The 14,665-nt window shown below is 39.8% G+C and overlaps 1 protein-coding gene across 8 annotated transcripts in view; it reads left to right on the top strand.

Annotated features, from left to right (window-relative positions):
- The window catches only part of UBE3A (ubiquitin protein ligase E3A), a 55,745-nt gene extending 45,358 nt beyond the window's left edge, over window positions 1-10,387 (top strand). For 7 of the 8 annotated variants that reach the window (XM_015630380.3, XM_015630363.3, XM_015630340.3 and 4 more), the window contains 6 exons: window positions 2,679-2,884; window positions 4,992-5,156; window positions 5,540-5,695; window positions 5,790-5,863; window positions 6,328-6,471; window positions 6,690-10,387. In XM_015630380.3, coding sequence (XP_015485866.1) covers window positions 2,679-2,884; window positions 4,992-5,156; window positions 5,540-5,695; window positions 5,790-5,863; window positions 6,328-6,471; window positions 6,690-6,810 — 866 coding nt within the window. In that variant the 3' untranslated portion in view covers window positions 6,811-10,387. The remainder of the gene's footprint in view (window positions 1-2,678; window positions 2,885-4,991; window positions 5,157-5,539; window positions 5,696-5,789; window positions 5,864-6,327; window positions 6,472-6,689) is intronic. The other variant, XR_004496918.1, reaches the window with a different exon arrangement.
- Window positions 10,388-14,665: the final 4,278 nt, after the last annotated feature.

Here is a 14,665-nt window from a genome sequence, read left to right as displayed (position 1 = left end):
CTACATACTTTATTATGAATTAAAGGAGTTCTTTTCAGGACTTCATTGTCCATCTCTATAGTTTCAACAGAAAGACATTTCAGCTAAATTAAAGCATCTTCTTAATTCTCTACCTTTCTTGAAGTTTCTTTTCTTTCCTGTCACTGGTAGTTTATAAAGTCTCTTCATGTTGATCACTCTCTTTTTTTCCTCTCTGGATAAAAGATTAATCCGCAAGTCTCATCTGGGTAATGAAAGAGTTAAAATCTTGCCCAGGCTGTTGTAGGTAGTTCTGTGTGGCCTTGGCCGGTGCAGGAACTGGAGCCGTCTGCGATGGAGAGTTCCTCATGGCTGCTCTGGAGAGTGTAGTCGCCGCCCCAGCCCGCTGCAGGTCCAGAGTCTCTCTCTCTCGTTCTTCACTCAGCAGTTTCTAGTGAATTTAGTTACAGCAAAAACCCTGCAGCCGAGCCAGAGATCGGCTCGGCCCGGCCCGGCCCAAGCCCGGGGAAAACCCCCCGCAGGGCCCGCGTCTCCCGGAGCCCTGTCCCCGCCCAGCCGCATGGCCTGGGCTGGGAACGGGAGGCCCGGAGCTCCGCCACTCTTCACAGCCAGGAAACAGAGAACCAAGAGAGCTCTGGTTTTACACTTTAAGGTAGGGTTCACAAGTTGATCCCACTTTTCAATGGCCTAAACTGCTGTCGATTCTCAGCAATGACCGATAATTGGTCAGGAGAAAAGACTCTAGGCAGTTCCCAGAAACTTCAGCTTTTCTTAAAGGTAAAGTAACTCCATGACAGAGATGTATATTGTTACTATAATTTCTTTGACTTTTTGATTATTTCCATATTAAACTACCGTAAAATTTTACTCAGAGGAGGCAGTAACTCACAAAAAACTGGTAAAGGTATTCCATGGTAAAGGGGAAGAAGAAGTGATAACTTCATGTAGCTTCAAGGTCAGTTGTTTTCCCCTTCTTGCAGATTCCTGTTTCTTCTGATGTTTTATTATGATTTTAATGTGCTGTAATCTTAATTTTGGTAAAGGAGTAAAATACTGTATTTCACCTTAAATTGTTTCCAGATGTGGATCTAAGTAAACTGTTGATCCTTCATTATTAGACATTTGCTGGAGTTGTTTGTTTTGACAGTTCAACTTTTCCATCTTATTCCAAAAAGTTCAAGACATTGCTTTATGTATCAGTAATCCAGAAGTTACCTCAGTTCAGAAAATGGCATACAGGATTCTATATAATGTTTGGCCTATATATTCCTGATTTGCTCATCAATTTCTGATTTCCAGTTGCCTTATCTGATGGGTCAGTCTGTTATTTGTGTGCTCTCCTAATGGCTGACCCAGCCCTTATAGTCACTTACTGAGATACATGATCCATTCTGGGGAATAGCCAGTCTTTGAATGAGCTTGCAGTTTATTGCCTTACATGGAATGAGGAAAGAGTCTTTATGTCATGACTGAAGATGATATTTTCAGTCTTTAAAGTAATCTTGTGTTCATGTGGCTTTGTAATCAGTTTATACATCTGCATAGGTTGAAAACAAGCATATCTTTTAAGAGCTGACAAGATAAAATTGCACATTGTGGAAAATGTAGTTGATATGCTTCACCACATGGATCTGACTTAGGGTGTGTTGAGAATAAGGAGAAGGTTTTCTTAGGGACTGCTGGAAAATTCTGACAGCTGTACAAGCAACAGGTGATTTGGGCTGTACCTGTCCAGGGTGGTCTCTCTCTCACCTTAAATCTTCGGAGTTTGCAATATTCTTGCTTCAGTACCTAGACAGGTAAGCAGTGGATTTTATTGTGGACTTCATTTAAATAATATATAGCCTGTACACTCCAGTTGCATAAACAAGACCTATCTTGTATCTTACTACAGCCAAAAGGGTAAGGAACTGTGCCTGTCTCTTGTCTTCACATTTTCTCCCTGCAGCTGTACCAGTTCAGCTATTTGTTGAAGTCTTCAGTGCTCAGCTCATGAGCTGGGCAGGAAATTGGTCACCTGATATAGTGAACTGAACGAGAGAAACTAAACCATTCCCTTTAGACAGTGACAAGGTGTTAAAATTGCAACCCCCTTATTGTAAGGCCGTGGTCCATTTTCCCCTCATTGAGTTAAAACATGTATAATAGCTGAGTAACAATGGTCCTTGGAACAAGCAAACTAATCTAAATAAAATCATGTGTGATGGCCAATCCCTGCTCCATCATCATACCTTCTAATTAAGTAGTAGGACTGCATCTAAGTCCTGTTCCTTTGCTGGAACTGGCCTTTGAGGAAAGGCTGTCACTTTGTAGTAGTTCAGGATTGTTTCATCCACATTTTTGACGGTTCTTTTCTAGTACTACTGTATTTATCAAAGTCACAGTCGCTGTTTTCAGTGTGCTGCTGGTTCCTCTGTAGTGAAGAGGATCAAAGTTTGTTATATGCAGCTTGAGTGTTGCAGGATATTGTATCACAGTTGTCTTGCACACTTTTAGTGGTAATGTGAGTAACAGTGTTTTGAGCAGCTCCAGTCACCCTTAGGTAAATAGTTTCTCTTTGCCATTCAATTCATTATAATGTTAAGTTAAACATGTCTTAAAGGCTAGTGCAAATAGGTATACAATGGTATGTTTTATGTGCCATTTTTATTTAACTGTAACCATAATTGTTCAACTTTCTTTTTTTTTTTTTTTAACAGGGATGTTCACATATGATGAGTCTACAAAACTGTTTTGGTTTAATCCGTCCTCTTTTGAAACTGAGGGTCAGTTTACCCTGATTGGCATAGTTCTGGGACTGGCTATTTACAACAACTGTATACTGGATGTACATTTCCCCATGGTTGTCTACAGGAAGCTAATGGGCAAAAAAGGAACTTTCCGTGATCTGGCAGACTCTCATCCTGTAAGTTCGTTATGTTCTTTGAGTTTTATAGTACATTTTCGATGCAATAATTTAATCTAAACACAAGATCACTGTCACAAGTAAAAGTGAAATAACCAGTGATTTGCATTGAGTCTGTATATGTTAAAATAAATTCATAAGCAATAAAACTTCTTGCTATATTTGGAGGAGGCAAAACTGTAACATCAATGAATAGGGCTCAGTATCAATAAAGCTCTATTTTTTTACTACATAAACTCGTAAATGTTATTAAGCATAAACAAGCACATCTCTTCCCAAAGATACTTCTAAAATTTGGCTGTTTATAGCTATTGTAGAATTAAATTTCTACCAAAAGTAAGTGTAGGTAAGAGTAACATGCAAAGGTGTGATGTTCTTACTGGTTTTTGTCTAAAGCAAGAGACAGATGAGGCAGCTTATGAATATCCCTACAGTTAATGGATATGCCTATCAGAATCTCTATCAGAGCCGTGATCAGTGTCCATCTTCCCACACACATTCCCAGCCAGTGGCTGTACACAAGTAGTGAGCTATACATGTGCTTTATTAGACAGAGCACACAAGTGTGTGTGCAGGATGTCTTGGCCCTGCTCCTCCTGCAGTCAGAGATCACCAGTGGCATCCCCCCATGTTGCTGGTAGGAGTTGTTAGTAAGCTTAATTTTGTTTCAAACCATGGGACAGTTGCCTTTTATAAGCAGTTATACAAAATCTTCATCTTTAAAAAAAAAAAAAATTAGGAAAATTATACTGTCCAAAACGAATTTGGCTTTCATTTTTGAAAATGGGGCATGTGTAATCAAAAAATACATTATCTGGTCTGCTTTGGATGGCTGCATACAACAGTATGCCAGATTCAACCTTTTTCTGTGTATAATGATGTCAAGAAATAGTGCCCTGAGTTTCCTCTAACTTTTATTATATACTCAAAACTTCTTGTGATCAAAAAAAGTGGATGTATTTCTATGGAACAGGGCAGTCAGGGCATTTTTCTTCCCTGCTCTTATGTTTCTGCTTTAACACCTATGCTGATTTATTTTAAAATAATCCTTTTTAACTCCTTGTGTTCTCATAGGACTTAAACACTTCAGAGGTTCTCAAACATTAAATGAAGTTCACAGAAGCCTCCCAATGTTTTTTCTAATGCTGTAGAGCATAGAGAGCAGGATGTTCGCCAGCCCTCACCACCAGTGGTTCTAAGTCCAGTGATTTTCAGTGTAAGGTCCTTTTTTAAAGGTCCTGTGGAAGAATCAAAACCACATAGATAGTGAGAGGTTGAGGCTTACATGTAAACTTCCATGTTTCAATTAAAACATTGTGGGGAAAATTATTTTTATTACTGCACTATAAAAATACAGTTGCACACAGTTGTTGCTTTCACCTTCACTTTGTATTCTTAAGTCCCTACACCTCTATTGCAGCCAAATAATTATTCCTTTGCTGCATAGTCTTTGGTTTCCAAGAGAATCTTGGGCTCTTCCTAAGCGAGGAAGACTTGTTGCTCCTTTGAATAGAGCAAACTCTTACAGGTAGTTTCAGATTCCACTTGGTATATTGTGGCCTAACTTGTGAATTTTTATTTTTGGTTCATAAATGTCTTCTTACATTAAAGACTGCCCCATCTGTGTTGCTTCAGGATTGCTTCCTAGTTGGTTTGAGTTTTAAATAAGAAGATAAAAGCCTACTGTCTGAATTTTATCTGATACGAAATACAGGAGTTTCTTTGATTTTTAACTCATAAACGTTTCTCTTAGTAGTGTAACATATTCTTGATGCCTTAAGTAAAGGTTCAAAAGACTTAAAAGAAGAGGTTATTTAAGGCTCTTAAACTGCAGGTTTGACCATTTCATTTTTGAAGATTGATGAGTACTAAAAGGTTCTTTTAAGCTGATTGCAAGGTTTCTTTTTATCTTAGCATCTTCTATTGTTTCTCTTTACAGATACTGAGCTTTAACAGTATTTTGGACTGCTATGAGAGATTTTTAGGTGACTTGTGTCATAGAATATAACATCCCTTTTTTGAGGCTGGTGGTCTCATGTCTTCTTGAGTTACTTAGTGGAATCTATCAAAGTTTATTTTGACAGACATGTTTGTCTTATTCTTTTAGGTTCTGTATCAGAGTTTGAGAGACTTACTAGAGTATGAAGGAAGTGTGGAAGATGATATGATGATAACGTTTCAAATATCTCACACGGATCTCTTTGGCAATCCAATGATGCATGATTTAAAGGAAAACGGTGATAAAATTCCTATTACGAATGAAAACAGAAAGGTACACTCAGCTTTTTAAACACAATCTGTAGTTCTTTGATAAACTGTATGTAGAATTATGTAGAACCCTACAAAGGTTTGGTCTCACTTAAAAATTTTAAGTTTTAAAGGCTTTTAAAATTGCCATGGCACAGTGTGGTTGTGAAGAGAAGACTTCTCTTAAAGAAGGCATTGATACGTGGGTACAGAGCTTCTGGGTGGGATGTTTGACCTGTCTGAACAGTATTTGAGACTTTTTCTTTTGTGTTGCTGAAAAAAAGTTGAGCTCAGATAATTTGCGTAGAATTACAGAATTATATGTGTTCTGGTGTCTTGTATTTTTGGGAGGTACTTGAAGTGGCATGTGTTGAAGCACTAAGGTTTTTGGCATTTATTTCCTTGCAGGAATTTGTCAATCTGTATGCTGACTATATACTCAATAAGTCAGTAGAAAAGCAGTTCAAGGCCTTTCGGAGAGGATTCCACATGGTGACCAATGAATCTCCTTTGAAATATTTATTTAGACCAGAGGAAATTGAATTACTTATTTGTGGAAGTAGGGTAAGAATTTTGAATATACACTAGGGAGTGGAGGTTTTTTTTCATCCTGAGTATATAAATAGTGGTCATCTTTAAATATATCATCTTCTTACAGAATTTAGATTTTCAAGCACTAGAAGAAACTACAGAGTATGATGGTGGCTATACAAGAGACTCTCTTATTATTAGGTAATCTTTTCTGATTTTGTAAAGATAAAAAGCTTAATCTGCTTTTTTCTTCATAATGAATTTAATATTGTATTATTTAGTATTTTTGTAGTACTGGAGATGCAAATGCCATATGTGTAATTTCAATTTTCTCAAGTATTGTCAGTAGCAAAAAGGAGAGGATATATGCATTGTTGAATCAGTATAATTCCTTAGGAAACATGAATAATAAGATGTCTGCAGAACACAGCCAAATTAATGTTTCAAGACTGTTAAACTGCAGTGTTTAGTAATATTTTCTGATCTCTATTTCTGAATTTCATTTATTGGTAAATACATTCTGAGAGTTTTGGTTTATGAATGCAACTTGTAAACTTGATGTTAAGACTGATTAAAATTATTACACCTTCAAAGCTCAATTACTTTTGAAATTATACCAAAGAAAGTTTTACAGTTTATTTACTCTTTTATTTCTTCTTTGTTAGGGAATTCTGGGAAATAGTCCATTCATTTACAGATGAACAGAAAAGACTATTCTTACAGTTTACAACAGGCACAGACAGAGCCCCTGTGGGAGGACTTGGAAAGTTAAAGATGATCATAGCCAAAAATGGCCCAGATACAGAGAGGTAAAAAAAATAAATTCTACATTTTGCTTGTTTTTTATAAATGGAGGGGAATTCTGTGCTTTTAAATTACTGACCTAGTAAAACCTAGTTAAAGCTGAAATTTGAATCTATAAGAAAATTTTATTTTCTTCAAATTCATTATTTTTGAACTTGTAAAATAGAGATTATTTATTTTCCATGTTCCAAGATCTGAATTCTTGTATTTTTTTGTCCCACAGGTTACCTACATCTCACACATGCTTTAATGTACTTTTGCTTCCGGAGTACTCAAGCAAAGAAAAGCTTAAAGAAAGATTATTGAAGGCCATCACATATGCCAAAGGATTTGGCATGCTGTAATAAGTATAACAAAAGGGATGAAAAAATGATGGTGATGATGTCCCTGTCCAAAAAGGCCATAAGATAGTGAGCTACAGTAGTCACCTGTGTTTGTGCCTCCCTTCTTTACTGGGGACATTGGGCTGGAACAGCAGATTTCAGCTGCTTATATGAACAAAATCTTTATTTTTTCTTTTAGCGTGAAAGTGTTACATATTCTTTCACTTGTATGTACAGAGAGGTTTTCCTGAATATTTATTTTAAGGGTTAAATCACTTTTGCTTGTGTTTATTACTGCTTGAAGTTGAGCCTTTTTGAGTATTTACAAGAAAACAAACTGTACTCTCCCAAGGAAAATATTGCCATCATTTGTAGACCATGTAACCTTCAAGTATGTGCTATATTTTTGTCCCTGTATCTAATCAAATCAAGAACTGTACTTTTTGAGGAGTTTGCTTTTGAAACTTGAAGTCTTGAAAAACAGTGTGATGCAATTACTGCTGTTCTAGCCCCCAAAGAGTTTCTGTTCAAAATCTTAAGAATCAATAAAGATGGAAGGGAGAACTTGGAATGTTAAATTGCAGCCTTGAGAACTTTACTTTAGTCACAGCACAACAATTAAAATTCATTTCACTATATGTTGTCTTCACATGTCTTGTAATAAACTGTGTTTTTAATTAGGAAACATTTCTTAGCATATGAAAGGGTAGAAATTTTAGTTACTTTTTTTAAAAAAAGAAGTTTACTGGGGAAAGTGCATTTTCAACTGAACAGCTTTAGAGTAGGGAGTGAAGTGTCTGGAAAAAAGATAGGAAGTTTTTGCTATATTATAAACAAAGCATGTGGAAGTGCACTTAAAATGAAGTTCTATACTTAATTGCCTATTATGTTGACATTTAAAATAGACAATCCAAAGTCTTCCCTACATGTTATGTCATCATCATTTATTTAATGAATCATTTTTCCTACCTATCAAGGCACATGATCAGTGTTGCACCATAGTCTAAAGGGATGGCTACTGTATTTTAATCTCATCTAACAATAAGCAAAATTGAACAATATTAAACGTGAGGCCTACTTCATGTTGTACACTTCCAACCATTAAATAAACTGTTAGAAAGTAAGTACTAAGGTTATGTTCATCTACTACATAAAGTATTCAGTAGGTTTTTAATTTAACTTTACAAATCATATCAGAAATAAATCCTTTACCTTTCTTAGTCTGTGTTTAATGTTAATTTCTCCTGTTGCAATATACGATGAAGGGATTATGCATTTGTAAGTGCAGATGTAACTGGCATATCTTTTCCAATACAAGCTGCAGCGGGTGTGCAGAGCTGAGCTTGTGCCTTGACAATTGCTATAAATGGCTACTACCGATCAAACCCGTGACTGTGGAATTGGCATTAAAAGGCTTAGTTTTGAAATCATTGGAAAAAGAAAAGATGTCTTTCAGGACTATTTTAATAAATTCTTTCTAGTAATAGAAACAGACAACTGTTATGTAACTATGATGCTGAATAAAACAATGACCTTTTTTCACCATGGTTCAGTGAAAAAGAAAACAAGTTACTTTCTTACTTTGATAAATTAGATATTAAATGGTTTGATTAGAAGTTGTTGTAGTACTGCATAATTTGAGGGTTGCAGGTACGGAAAGCTCTCCACAAGTGAACTGTAGTGATGTGGGGTCCAGCGATGTTCTCTTCTCAAATTCAAGCCAATGCCAGATGGCCTGGACACACAGGACTGAAACTTATTGGGGAGGGAGAGGTGCTGCCTGTCTCCTGGCCTTTGATCTCAGAGCTGGCCCTTAGAACCTGCCTGCCCCCTTGTTGTATGTCCCAGAGGAGGAAAACTCAAGATACTCTACCTCTCAGTGTAGAGTGGCTGACAACAGTGCCTGCTGAGCCCTTCAAGTTTGGAGCAACTCTTCCTGCAGATGGTAAGAACATTTGCCGAGTGCCTTGAGGTGCTTCACCAGAAGCGTGAGCACATCATGATACTGCTGTGTAGTATGTACTGTGTTCACAGTCTAGTGCTGTTAAGCTCTATCCTTGTAACTCCTCTTAAACTGATTTAGCTTTAGTGGTTTGTGATTACACCCAACCGACAGGTGAATGTGATTCATGTTAAGTTTTTTTTATACAGGTCTAAAAGCTGTGTAGACAGCATAACTGGATAGCAATACAAAGTTCTCTTAACTGTTAATATTGTAAACATGCTCTTTCTGTTTTCCTTCAGCATTAAGATTAAAATAATACATAATTGCATTGGCCTTCAAAAGCATAAGTTGTTTTTCAAGGAATCATTTTCAGGTAAGATACAAGTACTTAATATTTGACTGATTTCTCGTGTAAATTATACTGCCTCCTGCTGAACACCACTGTAGTGAAACCTTATCTCTTTAGTGCTGGTGTAAGTGCACTAGTTGTTCAGCAGCACCAGTTGATAAGGTTTAAGATAAATAAATTGTAAAGTCTTATACCTAAGCACATAACGCTGCGTAAACAGAGCATCTTCATAAAAGATCGAAGGTTTTGCTTCTTGCTAAAAAGATTTCAGGAACAGCTGTCAGGAGTTAGCATAGTTCAGTTAACTAAGGTGTTTTGTGAACTTCTCACTGGGCTTGTCTTCCATTTGGCAGGCAGCAGCCTAAGACAGAATGGTGGCAGCCAAGGGGACCTGTCCAATCCTGCATTCTGAGGGAAGCTGATGCTGAAATGGGCCCAGGGCTCCAAGGAACTCCGTGTACAGTAGTCAGTCCATGCCTTTCATCCAACAGTGGCTTCACTGCTGAAGCAGGAGCTTCCTGTCACATCTGGCAGCACACAGGTGTGATGGACCTGGTGGGCTTAGCCTTCAGGGGGCTGCGGTGTGAGCTGCCCAGGTGCCTACCTGGGTTTCTGCTCTGTGAAGCAGGGAATCGGACACAGGTTTCTATGCTGCTCATGTTCCAGAAGAGAACAACCCCCACATCATCAGCTTTAAGGTGTTTCTGTCACACTGTTGTATCCATTTATCTCCAGGTAAATTTTCAATCTCACAAGAGGATTAAAAATTTCCTGGTTGCCTCAAGAGTTTTTATGATGGTTACGAATTGGATGGAATGTTTGAGCTGTGCCTTATTTATTATGCAGAAAAACTCCATCATTTCAGTATGCAAGAATGAAGGAGCAGGAATTTCTTCCAAGTTAAGCTATTCAAAATCAAGTCTTTCCTAACAAGAGCTGAGTTTATTATGCTTAGTCTAAGTCACAAGGGTTTGTGATAAGTTACTTACAGTTCTTGTTCATAGTTGAAAGTTTAATTAAATTGTCATAAAGTTCATAAGACCATTGGGGACTTAATTAATTTTTAAAACGTCAGATTTATACTGAATCATGGAAGGGACGCTGCTTTGGAGCTAGGAGTTGATACTGATGTGACTCTTTAGGCAGGTCATTTCTTACCCAGATGAATTCATTTGGAAAACTAATGAAATGTCATTGTATTTTTCTGTAGTGCTCCATTTGAAGATGTCTTTCAGCTGTTGATTTTTATTTTTCTTCTTCATTAACTCAATTAAAAAGTGTGTGGGAAGGTGGTTTTAATTGCAGACATATGTTTGGTTTTGTTCTGTTCTGCAGTATTTGTAGGATACATGAAGAGAGTGATTCTGACAAATAGCTGAAGTTTGCCTAGTATGCTTGTTTTTATGGATGTCTTGCTCAATATAGATCATATGTTGGGATTTCTGTGTGGGGAAATGTCTGAGAGACAAAGACATTGGAGATGTAAATGGAGGGTGGGAATCCTTACTCTATTTTAGGACAATAAGATTTCATTAGGAACTCCTACATTATTTTGCTGGGTAGGTTTGTGCATAGTTTTGAGACTTAAAACTTGAGACCAGAGCTGACTCTGAAAATCAGACATCAATTGCTGGAATTACACTTCTGCCCTTTGAAGGACAAACAGCACAGCTCAACTACAAACAACTGCATGTCCAGGGATCCTGCTGCTCCTTCCTACAGCCTTGGTTCACAGCTTGGACTGACCAATGTCAAGTGAGGATAAACACTGCAGAGATCTGTGGCTCAACTGCTACATGCAAAGCTGACATGAAGCCTTTCTTAATATCACCAAAGGCTCTGGTGTATCTCCTGTGGCACTGGGGTCATGTAGAGAGAAAATGCCTTAAAACTGTCTTCCCGATGCATTCTTCTGCTTCCAGAGCTGAATAGGACAGCAGAGGGAGTAACTGGCTATGAAATGGCAACTAGTTGAACTTCCTTGTTCCAGGTTTTGAGCTGCCATACATCATGTGTTGCTACCTTTGATTTAGTATTTCCCTTTGCAAGCAATCTGTGTTTGAGCAGCAAGGGGTGAAGATCAGGTAAGCCAATATATGACAATTGAAGGGGTTTTGTTTCCTAATATAACTGATCTTAATAAAAATGGGAAATTCGGCACAAGAATGTTTTCTTATATGAAAGGGCTTTTTCAAAAGAAAAATCTCTCCTTTGTGCCATGCACACTGATTTTTAATTTACCTCTATGAGGGCATCTGATAAGGGTTGCTCTTGCACTGTTTTTTGGGGTTTTTTTTACACCTTGAATCTCTCTGGGGAGGGTCTCATTCCGAACTAAAATTCCCCCAGAGGATATCCTCTCTACTAAATTCCTGTCTGGCTCATTTTGTGTGGGGCTGGAGCCACCAGCCTCTGCTCTCTGCCCTAGCTGTAGTGGCCAGCAGCCAGCCTGGGTGAGAACATTGTTCCTGTGCCAGGAGTCGCTCCAAACAACAGCCTCAGGCCTTTCAGAAGCAATTCTGCTCCAGACCTGCAGCAGTTCGGACAAGCTGTTTTGCCATCCAAAACAGTTTTCTTGCTAGCTTTGATTTTGTAGGAGATGAGTTCTCAAATGTTTAACCCTTCGGAAAGGTTTCCTGGGTTTGGGACTCTCTTTCTGGGACCACCCCCACTCTCTGTTGCCACCTTCAGAGGATGGATTAGTCCTTTCTTTTGTGCTCTTGGCTTCTGCAGAACAAGGGCTGGGCTGGAGCCAGTGCTTTTGGACACCATGTCCTGCTGCAGCCCAGCAGTGGCACTGGGGACAGCTGGTGGCAATGATTTGCCTGCTGCCTCCAGGCCCCACTGCTGCAGTGTTGTGGATGGTAAAAAACAGGCTCTTCCAGCAGTTTCTTCCCAGCATCTGCAAGGGTGGGAGCCTCCAGCAGCCATGTTCTGCTGTTTTTTAGTTTTCCTCTGGGAATTTTGGCTTCCAAGAGGAACTGCAATCTGAGGATGATTGCAGTTTCTGAGGTCTCCTAGTGGCTGATGGCAGCATCAGTTGGTCTCAGCACCTCCTGAGTTTGCTGTGAAATTTTCCCTTTGTCCTGCCCAAGTGAGAGTGAATCTGTGTAGGACTAAACCTCCATATGGAGTAGGCAGCTCTGCTGTGCTGCACAACAGGTTTGCCCTCAGCACTGGCAGTGGCTGGGGAGGGGGAACATGCTATTCTGGAGTCATTCCTGTCACCCATTGGTCTGACTTGGGCTCCTGGCCACCAAAGCATAAATCAGTTTAGAAGACTCTCCAGGGGCTCCTCTGTCTTCTTTCTCTGGCTCCAGATTGCAGCATCCCTTCTGTACCAGCCTCCCTTCCCCAGTGGCTGGAAGCTGAGCAGTTTGGGGTGTCTCCCTTTCCCATCACCTGCTCTGTCACCCCTGCTCTTGGCTGCAGTTTTGAACTTGCTACCAGCTGCCCAGAGGTGCTGCATCGCTCTTTTCTTGATCCTCTTTTTCCTCACCACACTCATCCTTCTTGGGATGCCAGTGCTCACAGCTGGTGCAGTCAGGTTATAAGCATTGAAACTGTCAGCCTTGAAGCCCTGAATTCAAAGTGTTTCTGTTCAGGGCAGCTCCTCTGCCTTGAGCCATGAGCCTTCCCTGTGCTGTCAGGGAACTGTGCACGGAGAAGCCTGCCTGTGGCTGACAGGATAAATGAGCTGTGGAGGCAACCAGTGTGTTTGGAAAGGCATGAGGTGCTTTGCTAGAAAAGCTCTGCATCTCTGTGCTGCTAGACATAAGCTATTTTCCTAACCTTGATACAAGTGTGGTCAGAGGAAGCTGAGGAGATGAGGCATTGGGTTTTCAGTAGTCAGAACTTAAAATTCCCACCTCTGGATCATTTCCTTCACTAATAGTACCCAAAGCTACTGCTGTAAAGAGAGGCTTTCTTTGCCATGCATTGGACCTGTGGACAAGCAGCCTTGCTTTAGACAGCCTAAATCTACAAGTAATTTGAAAACAGTGGTAATCACACTGCAGGAAGTTGGATTGATTATCTGCACTGTTTTGCAAGTATTTGTACTTTGCTGAGGAACTGGCAATTGGTTCTCCTAAAAAAAGTAGATCTTTTACAGCATGGTTGATTTGATTCATCAGCCCTGGAGGCAGGCTACACAAAAAAAATGGGTTTGTGTTTCTCTGTCTCCTTCTCTGGAAAGGCAAGTAGTGCCCATGGGTTCTTGCCATGCTCCTCACCTGAAGGGGCTGCTCGGGTGTGACTGCTTTGGGGTGGTTCCCATTCCAGGAAATGAGGGGATATAACCATTGGCAAGAAGAACAGAATGGTGTGGGGTTTTTTCCTTGTCAGAAAGCTAAAGAAATGACATATTAAAAGATACAAAAAGCTAAGAAATTAAGAGCTATTCATCAAGCTGCCCATCACTCTAGAAAACAGCTGTGCTTTCCTGATTTTCTATGTTCTTCAGTTGCCCTCTTACACAAAGGTTGCTACCAGGTGCCACAAATGCTAAGGAAAGAAATAAAGGATTAGCATCCATTAGTAAATTCCTTCCATGTTTCCACACTTCTGGTTTTAGTACTTTTCCCCTGATTTACCTGTACAAATAAGACAGGTCTCTCTTAGAGCTGGATAGTGTCCTCAGCTTCTGGGAAGACAGCCCATGGAAGCTATTTGCACTGTAACCTGCAGTCAGCTTGCAGGAGCCCAGGTGATCTCCCAGCTTCTGATGAAGGAAATCTGTGAGAACTGCTGCTTCTTCTGGAGCAAAGCTAATGTTTGTGTTCATCCTTAAATAACTGCTTAACGAGTACAAGCCTTTCCTCCTCCCTTTGCTCCTAGGGTGTGTAAGGGGGAGGATTGCAAACACAAAACAGCAGAACTGCATTTGCCGCAGTGAAGCTGCAAGGGCAGTTGGCAGCAGCAAGCCTCAGCCCTTGTGAGCTGGAAATTATTGCAAAATCTGAATTTTAGAAACAAAAGGCCTGACCATCTTCAGCCCTAGAGCTTGTTCCTCAGAGCTTGTGTGGTTTCCCCCCTCAGGCACCCTTCTCATGCTTTGGGCTATAAACGGGGCTGGGGAGGAGAAGGGAGTCCCAGATTGATGGCTTCCCTCAGGAAAGCTGCCACAACTGAAAAATCTTGCACTTTAACTGCCTGTACAGTTGCCAGATCCATTTAGTGCATAATTTGTTTTTCTCTCAGGGATACATGAGGGGTTTTTGCGATTGCTGAATTATGTAGACAAGGGTTGATTCTTTCTGTTTGTTCCAGGTTGGAAACATTAACAGAAGAGCTTGGGGACCTTGAAGCCAAGTGCAAATGCTGTCAGCTTGAAGAGTACTTCTCCTTTAGTCTGCCTGTGTCACCTCACTGGACAGCCTGGCCTAGGTTTGGCCTGTGAATGCCTCATCCTTGGTGTCAGCAGTGATTCAGACACGAGTTTTGGAACTTTGCTTTTCCAAAGCCAGTAACACATGGACCAGCTCAGAGAAAGCACTAATGCTTTTGTGGGGTTAAGGACAATGAGCAGCTTGGTTTTTAAGATGAAGTAGAGCCCTCCTACTGTACATTAATAAATACTT

Source organism: Parus major, chromosome 1, assembly GCF_001522545.3.
Source record: "Parus major isolate Abel chromosome 1, Parus_major1.1, whole genome shotgun sequence".
Classification (NCBI taxonomy): Eukaryota; Metazoa; Chordata; class Aves; order Passeriformes; family Paridae; genus Parus; species Parus major.
The sequence above is the reverse complement of the archived record's forward strand: the minus strand, read 5'-3'. Positions and strand labels throughout refer to the sequence as shown.